At 39.4% G+C, this 14,926-nt stretch overlaps 1 protein-coding gene across 4 annotated transcripts; it reads left to right on the forward strand.

Moving 5' to 3' along the window:
• The first annotated feature begins 2,728 nt into the window (after nucleotides 1–2,728).
• KRT24 (keratin 24) lies at nucleotides 2,729–4,947 on the forward strand. 4 transcript variants are annotated; one of them, XM_077163036.1, is made up of 4 exons: nucleotides 2,729–3,338; nucleotides 3,930–4,108; nucleotides 4,324–4,462; nucleotides 4,650–4,947. In XM_077163036.1, exons 1-4 carry the CDS (start codon nucleotides 3,336–3,338, stop codon nucleotides 4,653–4,655), a joined length of 327 nt encoding a protein of 108 aa, XP_077019151.1. In that variant the 5' UTR covers nucleotides 2,729–3,335; the 3' UTR covers nucleotides 4,656–4,947. The 4 variants fall into 4 exon arrangements, with proteins under 4 accessions (XP_077019151.1, XP_077019150.1, XP_077019154.1 ...); XM_077163035.1 differs by having other exon boundaries at nucleotides 2,737–3,338; nucleotides 4,321–4,462; XM_077163039.1 differs by having other exon boundaries at nucleotides 2,759–3,338; nucleotides 4,321–4,403.
• Nucleotides 4,948–14,926: the final 9,979 nt, after the last annotated feature.

A 14,926-nucleotide genomic window follows, 5' to 3' on the forward strand; every position in this document is an offset into this window, starting at 1 on the left:
GCCATTTCACCAATTGTCTCTTGAATCATCCACATGATCAGCAATCAATACATTTTCCTTTGTCCTAGCACAGAGATAAACCCAAGACACAATTCGAATTCTTCTTCCTCTCCTGCTTAAAACATTGCCTTGCTCCCCACTCAATATAATCGACATAAAATCCAAACTCTCTAGCAAGACGTAAAATCAGGACCCATCCATGCCTTGTTGTTCACTTCCTCTCTAAACCCTCTTTCCCCTCCTAATCCCTACCTATAAAAAATCATGCTAAAGGGAGGAAAAAAACATGCTAAAGCCTCCAAACCCTTGCTTGTGGCTGTTCCATCTGTCCTTCTTTGTTTTCTGCTTAAATCTTCTTAAGTTTCCCCAGGAAGGGACGGAGCCCCAGAGGCGTGAAGTGATTTATTCAGCTTATATGTCCCCTGATCCAGGATTCCTTCCAAACAGTTTTTGCATCACCTTTATGAATTCCCAAAACCTACTCTGCCAGACTCATCAAAGCAGAGTGTTTGGCAAAAGCCTAGGCTATAGAATCAGACTATGGGAAGTTGAAGCCTGGATTTGTCACTTTCTGGAAATAAATAATAATAATAATGATCCATTACTACATACACAAAACCTTGCTTTCTATTTTTGAGGCAACTGCTCGAACTATTTTTAAATGGGCAAGGACAGAATGGTTATTGATCAAATCAATTTGTATTTTTAAAAAGTCTCCAATTCAAAGAATGGTCATATTCCAGGAATTGTTTATATATTTTATTTACTTAACTAAGCCATTTCACACTTGCTTTATTCCTGGCAGTGCTCCTCATCCTTTAAAAATATAGCATATTTGATCCTTATGATAACCCTATGAAGTAGGAACTAGTATCTTTATTTTACAGATTAGGAAACCAAGGCACAGAGATGTTAAGTAACTTTTTCAACATCATACAGCTAATAAATAGCCAGTTAGTAAATGGGTGGCTAGATTTACAAAAAAGTAACTCCAGGATTCTTTAAGTACCATGCCATGGTGGCCTTTTGAAACTTGAATATATTTTCCCACAGAAATAGCATTTATAATCAATTATTAAATCTCAAAATCGCTTATTTAAACTACACATAGCTGAGCTAAAATTTTATGGATCTATCAAAGTGCTGTCCCTGGCTCCTAGCACAGTATCTGGCACTGAGTAAATGCTCAACACATGTCTACTGAATTTAATAGAAAACATACATCTTACTTAAAACATTAGCATTTAGAAGAACTTGGAGCAGCCAACATCAGGTGCATAGATTTCTTCCTCTCCAGCATCTCCTACAATGGCCCCACTAGCTTGGTGGTTGAAAGAGATTTGAGCAATTGGGCCAAAGGCGGTAGCACAAGTCTTTGGCAGCAGATAGCTGACGGGTCTTGGTTTTAGCAGCAGAGAGAGCAGCAACATATAACTCCGGCAGCAAAACTGAAGTTCTGGGTCTCTATTCTGGGTGGCAGAATACGGTTGCAAATCTGTGACAGAAGGTGGCATGGAAGGAGGAAGTGGAATAGGAGGTGCACTTCTGGGGCCAAGCTGCCTGGAAACTGGTTTTCTAACTAGGACAGCTGCGTGTAAACAAGGGAAGACAATAAATCAGCCGTCTGCAACCTGGGGTCTACATCTAGGTCAACCATTGAGTTAGTAAATAATATCTCTCTATTGTTTCTTGGAAGGAAAAAAATGCAAATTATTTTTCTGACACTTTCTCAACATTGTAAAAACTAGAAAAGAGACTTACCATGATTATATAAAATACAACAAAAAAAATTGTTTTAAGACTAGAGATTGTGTCTTGTCAATTTTATTCCCAGGATCTAGCAGTGTTCTGTCAGATGCTCAATAAAAAGTCGCCTTAGTACTGATGTGCAAAATATAAACTAAATAAATAAATAAATAATAGAATGATAAATTATGGAAATAAAACTCTAAAGTAAATAATTGATTAACTAGAATAATTGACAAATTGAATAATAAATAATAGAAGTAAGTGAAGAGTAATAAGTGAAGAAAGCAATACCGCCACTATTAGCTACTACATTAATCATTATCAGCATGATGAATTTAAAATAGTATATTACATTGTTGTATTACCATTATATAATATGAGCAATAAAAAAGCATGCATTAAATTTATCCTTGCCAAAAGAAATTACTACAAAGCTATCAAAATTTCCATTTTTAATTTAAAAAATAAGAATGGTATAGCAGGAAAATGTGATTCTAATTTATTCTATCACATTTTTTAAACTTTTTATTTTAAAATAACTTCATATTTACAGGAAGTTGTGAAAATAATACAAAAACAATACATAGAACTACAACTATGGCTCTCTCATTCAGTTAGCCAGATTTAACAACTTTTAGCATTTTGCCACATTTGTTACACCATTTTATCTATCTGTCTATCTTCTAAACATTTGAGAGTAATATGCATACATTGTTCTCCTCTAATACTAAGGGATATAATGAAATAAGATACCTACACTGGAAGTAAAGGCTAAACAATTTTAATGTATAATTAAACAGATTCCAAAATTGGAGTTTTGAAAAGCGATCTGATAATCTTTGTTGAAGAATTTCATCTTGGACTAGATGGTGCTTGAAAAATTCTTTTGAAAATAAGGCTTCTCATAGAAATTAATCTAATTCATAAATCACACTCCAAAAATCCCTTGAGATTTGAAAACGAGCTCTATCTATGCCAGTCAGTTGAAGCAGATATTGATGGCTGCAAAAACGACTCGATGAGTTCAGTGTGACCACGCCAAGCTTTGACATGCACTCTGAAAGCCTAACGGAAGAGCTGGCTGACCTCAAGGAGAACCATGAGAACGGAGGGACAATAAACCCATAAAAGAGATTTCCATCACTAGCCAACAAGGTCCCCATTCTCAAAGGGGTTTTGTGACAGGGACTTTTGTGTTCTTCTCTGCCAGGAAATGAGCACTTTGCAGAGCCAATCCAGTGGGGATATGACTGTAGAAGTGAATGTGTCAACCAGGGACAGATGTCACCAAACTGCTGCACGGAGTGAGAGAGTACTCCAAGGAGCTGGTGGAGGGAAACCACAGAGACACCGAGGACCAGGTCCTGTGGCTGTGGCTGGCAAAATGCAAGGACACAAAAACCCAGGCTGCTTATTTAGAGCTTCTATGATTCCACTGGAGTTCAGTTATTATGTTCTTGCAGAGTGCATCCCTGCAGATGCAGAACTCCATGGCTGCAGGAGTGGCTAACTCAGCCAAGACAGAAATATCTGGCCTGTAAGGAGTCCTCCAGCCCCTCCAGATTGAATAGCTGTCTATCCTGGCCATGGTAAGTGGGAAATGGACACTCACTTTACACTTTCAAAGCTTTAAAAAATTATTTTGCAGACATTGTTTTGAAGCATGTGGCAAAAGTGTGGCATCTGTAAAATGGGAATATTAATACTAATATGGGTATTTGCTCAAAAGGTGGTTTTGAGAATTGAGTGAGTTAACATTTATAAAATGCTCAGAATAATGGCTGGCATATAGTGTTATATCTGTATACAATAAGCATATGTGATTAATTAGATTGATTATTATGACCGGTATTGGAATTATCAAAGGTAAATCTGTTTGATATATATGGTAGTGGATATAAAGTGAGACTAAATACCTTTTTTTAAAAAAAAAAAAAAAAGGTGGGGGGAGTGGGTTGCAACAGTGGCCCAGTAGCAGAGTTCTCACCTGCCATGCCAGAGACCCGGATTCAATTCCCGGAGCCTACCCATGCAAAAAAAAAAAAAAAAGAAAGGAAATACTAAGTGGTTCATTCGAAGACTCTTTCATCCTAGAAACATATATTTCAGTATTCATGTTTGGGTATGAAGCAGTTTTATTCTGACAATGGCTTCATTTCAATTGGCCTGTGCATTTGTAGCAGACCTCTCTGGAAGGGGCCCTGGCAGTCAGAAACACAGATGCAGTCAGCAGCCTGGAGCTCCAGATTCCGGGCAAGACTGAGTGTCAGAACAAAGAACAGGAGCAACTGCTGGGCATCGAGACCCTCCTGGAGATGGAGATCGAGACCTACCGCCGCTTGCATGATGGAGAATGCAGGTAAGCTGTCAATACATTGATTTTGTACATTTTCTAGAAAATGAAAAAATAGTTCTTAACTCAGCAACTGAAGAATCTGGAAGTTCAAATAAAGTATCCCATGGAAGAAACTTTTTTTTTCCATTTGGAAAGAACATATATCTGTTTCTTTACAATTCTTTGACCAAAGAGAAGTACGTAAGAAAAATAATTTCCTTTACTCTATTTCTCAGTAGCTCTGGGGGCAAAGGAGCTGGACCTAGAAAATCAGTCTCTGTAGACTCAAGAGGTGGAACCAGCACAGCTCAGTCAAGAGGTAGAGTTGCTGTTGAAAAATATTTTCTGCCTCTTAATGAGCATCCTTCATCAGTAAAGGTGAACTTTTCTTACAGCCAAAAAACCTGGGCTAGAATAATTCACTTTAAAACATAACTTGTGAACAAAAACTAAACAAAAGAGGGGGAAAAAAGAAAGAAAAAGAAAAACTTTTTTAAAATATGTGAATTACCCTTTATATTTCGAGTTCTAAAATGCTCCCCATTTATTTTTTCATTTCAAATAGAAATAGAGGCACCGAGACAGTGACAGATAATGGCCAACTGATTTCATCTCAAGTCAACAATGTTTCTGATATTAAATTCAAAAGTACACTCATCTGTGCTCCATCTCCAAGAAGTGAAAAATGAATCTAACAAATCTGGGGAGCATTCCATTGCGCCTGAGGACACAGAACCTCCACTATGACTGTAATCGTCTCTGATACTCTTTTATGTTTATTGGTTTGGTTTTGTCCTAAAAATGTAAAATCTGCTTTTTTTTCTTAACCATTCTGCATGAATAAACATTCTGCCTATTGTAAATCATCTATTTCAGTCTTTATTTTGTTTCACACTGACTTTTTAAATAACAGCTTTGTTGAGCTATAATTCACATACCATACAATTCACCCAGTTAAAGTTCAAGGGTTTTTATGTATGCATGGAGTCAGGCAGCCATTACCACAGTCAATTTTAGAACACTTTCATCAACTCAAAGAGAAACCCCATGTACATTAGTAATCATTCCCATTTCCCCTCAACCACCTCCCCTCTCCAGACTAAGGCAACCACAGTCCACTTTCTGTCTCTATACATGTGTCTATTCTAGACTTTTTACCTAAATGGAATTATGCAAAATGTGGTCTTTTGCAAATGACTTCTTTCACTTAGCATAATGTTTCATGTTATAGCATATTTCAGTATTTCCTTTCTTTTCATTGACAAATACTCAATTGTCTGTCTATACTACATTGTATTTCGTCTATTCATCAACGGGTGGACATTTAGATTGATTCCATCTTTTGGCTATTATGAATAATGCTGCCTTAAAATTATGTACAAGTTTTTGTATGGACTTATGCTTTCGTTTCTCTTGGGTTTATACCTAGGAGTGGAATTTTTGGATTATGTGGTAATTTTAGGCTTTAACTTTTGGGGAATTGCCAGAATGTTTTCCTAAGTGGCTGCACCATTTTAGATTCCCATTAGCAGTGTATAAGAGTTCCAATTCATCCACATCCTCACTAAAACAGTACTTAGTATTGTCTTTTTTACCATCTTAGTATTTGTGAAATGGTATTTCATTGTGGTTCCACATTGACTTTTGAAATCAATTATTTTATTTTACATTAAACCACAAAATTCCAGAAGAATGGCTATGAAAAATCTAACAGGGCTGCAATTTTCCAACTTCCATATGGTGTCAAAAATGCATATGTGTTATATTCAGGAGTTGTAACTTATTTCTAAATCTGAGCTATTGAGCTGTTTGTATATAACCTGGTCATTACCAGAAGCTTCGGGTATTTATATGACACCTAAGACTCAGAGTCTGGAGCTGTGAAAGCAACAGTGCCCCATCCAAGAAATGTTTAAGTTGAAAAAGGGATCAGACTTTGACTAGAGATATGAATGAAGCCAATCTGGATAGGACTAAGGTATATCAGAATACAGGTGAAGGGTGATATGGTCCATGTTTTAAAACTTCAACTTCTGTGTGGGAACAAAGGGAGAGATGTTTATTTGGTGCAAAATTCATATTTTCGGTGGTGCATTATCTAACTTTACCTGTATGGCCAGTTTAGTTGAACATCATGAGCGCACGGAGTCTTGAATACGACGTGAAATCTTTGGTTTGTGCAGGTCAGTGTGCTGCCCGGATACATCCCGGAGTGATCTGGGCAGTGAATGGAAGACGGTTTGCAGGGTCCAGTTGGGGGATTGGGGAGAAAGGAGGAAGTGTTCAACTTCCCCATTTGGGGAATTCCTGAAGTTCTCGCAAGCAGTGGGGGAGCCAAATCAATGGGCTGAGCCTTCGAGCTTGGAGTTCGCCCCTATATGGCTTGTTCCTGCAAAGAAGAAGTTAAGCCTATTTGTGGTTGTGCCTGGGAGTCACCCCCAGAGAATCTCTTTTGTTGCTCAGGTGTGGCCTCTCGCTCTAAGCCAACTCAGCAAGTGAACTCACTGCCCTCCCCGCTACGTGGGACATGATTCCCAGGGGTGTAAATACCCTGGCAATGTGGGACAGAACTCCTGCGATGAGCTGAGACCCAGCATCATGGGATTGAGAAAGACTTCTTGACCAAAAGGGGGAAGAGAGAAATGGTACAAAATAGGGCTTTAGTGGCTGAGGGATTTTGGGCAGAGTTGAGAGGTGATCCTGGAAGTTACTCTTATACATTGTATAGATATCCCTTTTTAGTTTATGGGGTATTGGAGTGGCTAGAGGGAAATACCTGAAGCTGCTGAGCTGTGTTTCAGTGGCCTTGATTCTTGAAGGCGAATGTATAATGGTGCAGCTTTTACAATGTCACTGTGTGTTTGTGAAAACCTAATGTCTGATGCTCCTTTTATCCAGGATGTGCACAGATGAGGAAAAATATAAGGATAAAATATAAATAATGGGGTGGAGGAATAAGGGTAGAAAATCGGATAGATTGAAATGTTGGTGACCGGTGCGGGGTGTGGGATGTATGAGTTTTTTCTTTATTTCTTTTTCTGGAGTGATGCAAATATTCTAAAAATTATCATAGTGATGAATACAAAACTTTGTGATGATATTGTGAGCCACTGATAGAACATCATGAATGGACTGTTATGTATGTGAAGATTTCTTGATAAAAATATTTTTTTAATGCATATATGTTAGTTAAGATGGCATTTGCCCTTTCGGAACCTATGCTGTCTGTACCTGAAAAGACAACACTGATAATGTGTGACACTAAGGAAACCGAGTACTTATAAAAAGAGGAATTATGAGGGATGACTTGAACTGAAAGATATCAAAACACGTGCACGGTGGATACTCTTCAGGGAGGACACATCCATCCCCAGCTGCTGGGAGTGTGGGCTGCTGAGAGCTCACAGCTGTGGCCTTCTCTGGTTATTACAGGGCACTGCTTTGCCCAAGCTCATGCCGCTCCCAAGAGAATGTTCACCGGCCAGGAACTGGCAAATGTGCCGCTCCAAAGCCTAGCTCCCTAGCCTCAAGTTGGGACTAACTCAGTAGGGCCAGTCCAACTCTGGAACGCCACTAAAGATCAGCTGATGCCTCTCTTAAAACAGTGGTTAGAATGTTTAGTGGTTAGAATACCCGCCTTTCATGTGGGAGACCCAGGTTTGATTCCCAGACCATGCACTCCCCCCCCCCCCAAAAAAAACAATAAAAAATAGCGTTACAGTGAGGCCCTTTCTCTTCCAGTCTTTCCATCTCCCCTTCCTTACAGGTGTATCTCTCCAGAAATTTACCTCCCTGATAAACCTCTTTTTTTGGAATCTGTTTCAAACAAGACTTAAGAAAAATAGTATAAAGCTTCAACATTTAAAACAATGTGTAACTGACATTGGAATCGATTTCCCAGAAGGAAACCCACGTATGTGTGTATATATATATAAGCATCGTATATCAAAGATGATAGCATCTAATAAAGGCTGCTGGAAAAATTAGCAGTGGGAAGGTAGGGGATTGAATACTTACTTCATATCATTCATAACCAAAATAAATCCCACAGAGATTACGGACGTATAATCCATTAAACCGTCAAAGACTTCAAATTTTAAAAATACTATTTCTATATTTGGGGAATGGTGGAGGCTTCTTTAATCAAAATCCCAAAAGCAGAAATCATGAAGGAGAAGGACAGATCTGTATCGAGGAAAAGCTATACGGAAGCAAAAAATAAAAATAAAAATTTAACTTTAATTAAATACGGTAAAAAATAAATAAATAAAAATAAAAACATCCACAAACCACGGGGAAGCTGCACAGCTGGCCAGCTGCTCTGGGCTGCAAGAGCTGCACCATCTCATCCTCGCTGCGGTTTGGCGCCCCCTGCTGGCAGCTACTCTCTGTCTAAAATCGAGAGAACGGGTCCGGGGCCTGCGGACTTGGAGGGCGGCGGCAGTTCCAGGCAAGGCAGCCTGTTTAGTTGGCCTGATTCATCCTCAGCCTCCCCTTCTCTATTCTCCACTCTCCCCTTCCCTAACCTGTCACCCCGTGCCCACCCTTGCCTGTGGGCCGGCCCATCTCCCCTCCCCGCCCCCCCACCAAGATAAGAACTTTCGCTGGTAAAGTGGGGCTGAGCCTCCCAGAAGAGGCAGGCTTTGAACGGAAGCAAAATTTGTACATATGATAAGAAGAAAATAGGGCATGATTTTAGGCCTCGCTTCAGGACTAGTCACATCAAAAGTGCTTCTAGAAGCAGCCAGTCACCTACAACGAGCGCGTCTCGGGTTAGTAGGTAAAGATCACGGTGCAGCCTGCTCAGAAAACCTTGCGTCCTCTTTACACCCAGCAGGGGCTTGCGGCGCACTCTGCCCGCGGTTGAATGCCACCGCGGGGGGACTCAGGATCCCCGGGCACCCTCCCACCGCAGATTCCCAGGACCTGCTTCCTCTGGCCCGCTCCTGGGCAAGCCCCAAAAGGGAAGAGCAAGTACTTGCTGGGACCTGTTTCTCTCTTGATCCAGCCGGGCGTCGCATCCGAGCTAGCCCTTTCCTTTGCCCTCCCTGGAAACCACACCGGGGGCCCCAGCGTCCTCACGTCAACCAGACCTCCCAAGCCTGGGCCGGGCCTGCAGTGTCTCTATTTAGACTTGTCTTTTCCTGCCAGCCCTTCGGATCTGAGGCCACAGCTCTGCCGCGTTTTCTGGAAAATCCTGCCTTCCCGGGAAAGCCCTGTGTCCGGTGCGCCTTCTCCCAGCACGCCGCAGGGCACCTCAGCCTGCCCCTGATCCGTCCCCGCAGTGAGCCTGGGCAGGGACCAAGGGGGCCCTGCCGGCTAATGGGAATAACTCGGCGAAATGTTAGAAATGTTTCCGAGGGTGTACCCTTGATTTGTATGTGATATTCTCTTGCAATTAATTTTAAACTTTTCCATACCCACAGTTACCTATCTCCTTTCCCATTTCTGATCTTACATAATTTTTCTTATTCAGGCACATAAAGAGGTTATCTATTTGATAACCTCTTTTTAGAGAATCAACCTTCGAATGTGTTCATGTATTTGATATTTTCTATTTCAATAATTTCAGCTTTTATCTTCATCATTGCTTTTTCCTGTATATTTTTTGGTGTGGTTTTTAAAAATGTATTTATGTACCAAGCTTCTTCATCTTTAGTCTTTCTTCTTTAACAATGTAGCCATTTGAGGCTCTACATTTTTCTCAGGGTACAATTTTAGTTATAGCCCAAAAGTCCAGGTATGAAGTGCTCTTCTTTTCATTACTTACTACATTTCTCTTTGGTCCAAGGGTTATTTAGGGAGCTATCTTAATTTACAGATTTTATTATTAAATTCTCATTGTAAGTCTGGTCAGAGAACATTGCCTTGAAAGAAGTCCTAGGCAAGCATCCTTTTCCCTCACTCAACTACCTTTATCAGACCTTCTCCCAGGGTACAAATATAAAGCCAGGTAAGAAGACCTCTAACTAAGCGTGATCCCTACCAGATGAGTGGCACTCTACCCAGTTCTCAGGTGCAAGTATTGAATGTTTGCACCTTGCACACCAGTAAAGAAAACTCCTCTTAATTACAATATAAAACACTTCCCCAAATTTAAATCTGGCTGAAAAGTAATGTACTTAATAACCAAACTCCTAACTATTAGAGCTGGAAAGGAGCTTTAAAATTGTGTAGTCCAATATCATAATTTTACAGATCAGGAAATCATTGACATCAAATGTATTGGAATTTTAGAAATGATTCTATAAAGATGTGTTATAGTTCTAGTGGACAGAAGTCAAACGATGTGGAACAGACCAAGGTTTCCCCTGAGCATGGGAGAGCAGTCCTATCAGAGAAAATACCATCCTCTTCCTTTCCTGGGAATTACGCAACCACTGGGATTATTTGGCCAAAGGTCCACAGCCTCTCTGAGATTGGAGGACCAAAGGAAGTTGAGAGGTCAAACTCGGGAGACAGTGTGGAGACTCTGCCCAAGGAATGGACTTAATGACAGCAAGAAACATGGAAGGGGCCTGGGGACTTGGTCCCTGTGACTCCTAAATCTGTATTCATATTACAATCCAGGTTACATATGTGTGTGATTCTCTCAATAGAAGGCTATTGTCTGGGAAGAAGAAATGTCCAAAAGGACCTTTCAAGCAAAGATAGCTAATACAACCTGTGCTTCCATCAATCTGTATTGACTCTGGACTCTGGAGGACAGAGGTGCCTTGACCCTTACAGAAAGACTTGCCAATCCACGTAACCTTCCATAAGCTGAGGTTGATCTTCAGGAAAGTTTGAGCTATTTAAAGAGATCTTAGAACATTCAAATGCAAGAAGTATGATACTAAGTTATTTTCTCCCAGAGCAAAATTTGGCAAAATGGCATGACCAAAAAGATGCTGGTAGAGAAGAAACCTTGAAAAAATGCGGTCAACGGAAACTATTAAGAGAAAGAATGAAAAAAAAGGTGACAAGGAAAGGAAGAAAGGAAGCTAGAGGAAGGAGTGAAGGAAGAGAAACAGTCACAAGAAGGGTAGATTTCTGCTCTGTTTTTCTCACTTCTTTGAGAATAGCACAGGGCTGAAGTCAGTTGATGGAATGTGCTGGATCCACTGGGAGTAGCTGTTCAGGATATGGATCACTGCAAAACCTTTTTTTTTTTCCTTTGGGTAGTTGAACTTTGTGGGACTCACAAGTGGCCGCTGCCAACAGGGAGGTATCCAGGTGATTCTGGCACGACTTTCCTGCCCCTCCCTACGCAATGCCTCTTCTCACTGCCTCCCATTAACACACACACACACACACACACACACATACACAATCACAAACCCAGAAAATAGGGCATAATGGTTTAGAATACGGAAAATACAGCAAAAGACAAAAGTGATCAGAAGCCAGGGTGTCATGAAGCGAATCAAGCAATATTGGTTTTTATTTATTCAAGGGATATTTATAGTATGTCTACAATATGTCAGGCATTGTGAAAAGACTGTTCACACATCAAATCTGAGCTTTTCCTTTTTTTGTACTGTCTGCCACAAAAAGTTCTGGCAACATTCTATGCCCAGTTACTTCTTTTAACTATTATGATCAAAAGCCTTTATTTGTAAGACAGAGTAGTCTCTGGAATGAAAAGAAGATAGATGCCCTGAGTTATCAACTCTGTAAAGATTCACCAGGAGTAGTATTTGCTTTTCTTCCTAATCTAAAACCATACAGTAGATTAACCTGAAAAATTCTTTTAGAAAAGCAAAGCTAATAATCCATCTCACAAACAAATACTGGTGGCTAGTATTTGCAAATCATTCTGTATTTAATACAAAAGTCATTTTATAATGAAGTACACTTTACATGAGTCTTTACATGTAAAAATAAACTGCTAATACAAAAACAACATAGAACTCAAGTCAGCGTATTGAACTGGAAGCCCCGATATCTGGGGTTCAGTTCGCTTCTTTTGGGGCGGGGGGAGGAAGGTGTATGGTCCGAGAATCGAACCCAGGTCTCCCCACGTGGAAGGCGAGCATTCTTGTCTGCTTCTTTTAGACAATCGCAAATGAACACTGCCTGGATGCCAGGCACCAGAGCTGCACTTCTGAACATACCACTGTAACACAGCCTCACCAGATTCTGGAGGCTTTCATTTCACAGATGAAAGAAATGCCAAAAACTAATTTGTTATCTTAGGCAAGTCACTATTTCAAATAAAGAGAGTGAGTATTAAATTTGGGGATGTCTCAAAACAATAGGGACCAATGTTTACCGAAGAATTCTAACATTTCAGGCAGGAACAGAAGTGTGTTTTTAATATATGATTAAAATCCTTTCATTCACTGAACACCAACGTTCTAGACAGTTTACAAATCACAGAAGCAAGATGCATCCAATAGACTCGCCACTTAAAAGAAAAAGCCACATAGATACACAGATAGAAAGCAGGAAAAAAAATGCATTTAAGGAAATACTAACAGAGAAAAAAATCCTATGGGTTTGCCTACACGTCTTTATATGCTGTCTCATTAGGCAAAGAATTGGAGGCAGTTCTGGCTATTTTATTTACTAACTGCCCTTCCCAAGCAGTCATCTCTGAAGTACAGAGTATCTGAGAAGCATCTCAGAAGAACTCAATTTAAAATTATATCATGAAGAAAGCTCAAGAAAAAAAAAATAAAAGAATACCTCAGACATCACCAGCTTCCTCAGCTGAGACCCAAATGTCCAAATATCTCAAAACACAAGATACATAAACATGTCAAAAATGGAAAAGCTACAACTCAGATGACAGCAAAAGACCTCCGCAAGTCCCAGGCAAGATGTAGAGGCGAAAGATACTGTTAAATCTTCTCTCTTCTCGTTCTTTCCACATAAAAACCTTTCCACCCTGTCTCTTAAAATTCTAAATTTCTTCAGATTTCTTTCACTTAACTCTTGCTCCTTTCTTTAAACTTTATTTCAGCCAGATGCCAGCGTTAAAAGAACCTGAGACAATTGTAAGTCACAAGCTGGAAAGGAGATGTGGAGAAAAGTGGAATACCTGCTCCTCCCTTCACCAGCATTTACACACCATTTAATCATTAGTGTTGGGATTTCTGTGGTGTCATAGCTTTGGGGAAGGGTAGGGTAGAATGATCGATATGATGTTTCGTGCATTTTTCCCTACCTCTGAAGGGTGTTATTTAAATTACTCCCAGTTTAACAGTTTAAAGCTTTGTACTCCTTGGAGAAATGACAGTCTAAATAGGAAGAATAGTAACATACTATTATAATGAAAACAGCACTGGTAGAGCATAAAAACTAACAACTGAACGAACTTCATGGTAAAGGAGATTGTCAGTTATTTAGTAATGTATGCCAATAAAAGACACTCTAAGGACTTGATAAATTCCCCCTTGTAAAAGCCAAAAAAAAAAAAAAGACACTAAGGAAAATAAAGGAGTTGGAGTGGTGGCTAACAAATGAATCAAAATATAAAAATCAAAGCATGCATATAGTTAAATAGATTTTATTTAAACTGACAAGATTAGGAAGAAAGTTTTAATTAATGGCAGCTGCTTGGGTATAAGGCAGAAGAGGCCGAGGAATATTTTTTGAAGCATCTATGCTTAAAAAAAAAAAAAGAGAGAGAGAGAAAGAAATTTTAAACCAGAGAAACTGCGAGCAGGGATGGCTGGAAATAATGTAAAGTACAAAGGGACAAAAAAACTGCATAAAGCAGAAAGTAGACGGGACAGAACTCCAGATTTTAGTAACTGTGATGACCCCAATCATAATATTTGTTCTCAGAAGTGAACACAGATCCTCTTTTCTAAATATCTTTAAAACAAAAACAGAAAGAAAAAACAATGAGAAGAAAGAGGACTGGGAGAGACTCCAGATTTCAGTATCTGTAAAACTCCAGACATTACATTGCTTATCAAAAGTGGATTCGAGGGGTGCAGGGGTAGCTCAGTGGTAGAATTCTCGCCTACCATGCAGGAGACCCAAGTGTGATTCCCAGCCCATGCACATCCCAAACAAACAAACAAGCAAGCAAACAAACAAAAGAAATTCAACAGTGGTGATGCAATAAAGGGATGCTCCCATGGAAAAAGAATGAAATGTGACCCCCACCACACAACACACACACAAAAAAAAAGGATTCAGATTCTCTTCTCCAAATATCTTTAAAGCAAAGACAGGAGAAATCAACATCATCTCTTATTTTCTTAAGATCTGATTCCAAAGAAGAAAGTTGGTATCATTGTACCAGACTAAAATTCCATCAGAAAGAAAAAGCCTATTTGTGGCACAGTTATAATTTAACTCTAATCTGTTGCTAAAATGATCTTCCTAAAACCTTTTCCGATCTTTCTTACACATTATCTGCTTCAATAAATTGTTGTCAAGATCTAATAAAATTTAGATGGAAGACAATTATTTATATTTAAATATCTCATTTGGTCTCAAAATACAAAGAAAGCAATAACCAAAAAGCAAACTTCAGCAAACTTTAAAATGTGCTCATTGAAAGTAGGAAGGGCTCTCAATTAAACTTGAAATTAATGCTGATGCTAAAGGTAATTTCAACTTTTGAGAACATTACAAACAAGTTGCATGTCTGAGGGAAAATTTTCATTCTCATCATGTTAAGTATCTTAATTACATTCGTTAATCTGGGGCTGTTCCCTACAATTGGGAAATCACGAAGCAAATTTCATAGAATTACTCTTTCAGAAAAGAATGACCAGTCATCAAAACCTCAGAAAGACTGAAACTGTAATTCTGAAAAATTTTGTATTTGCTCCACCTTTTTTTTTCCCTTGATATAGTAAATGCCCAAGGGCGCTGAGCCAGTTTCAGAAAAGGAGCCAG

The sequence above is a fragment of the Tamandua tetradactyla genome, chromosome 6 (assembly GCF_023851605.1).
Source record: "Tamandua tetradactyla isolate mTamTet1 chromosome 6, mTamTet1.pri, whole genome shotgun sequence".
NCBI classification, from domain to species: Eukaryota; Metazoa; Chordata; class Mammalia; order Pilosa; family Myrmecophagidae; genus Tamandua; species Tamandua tetradactyla.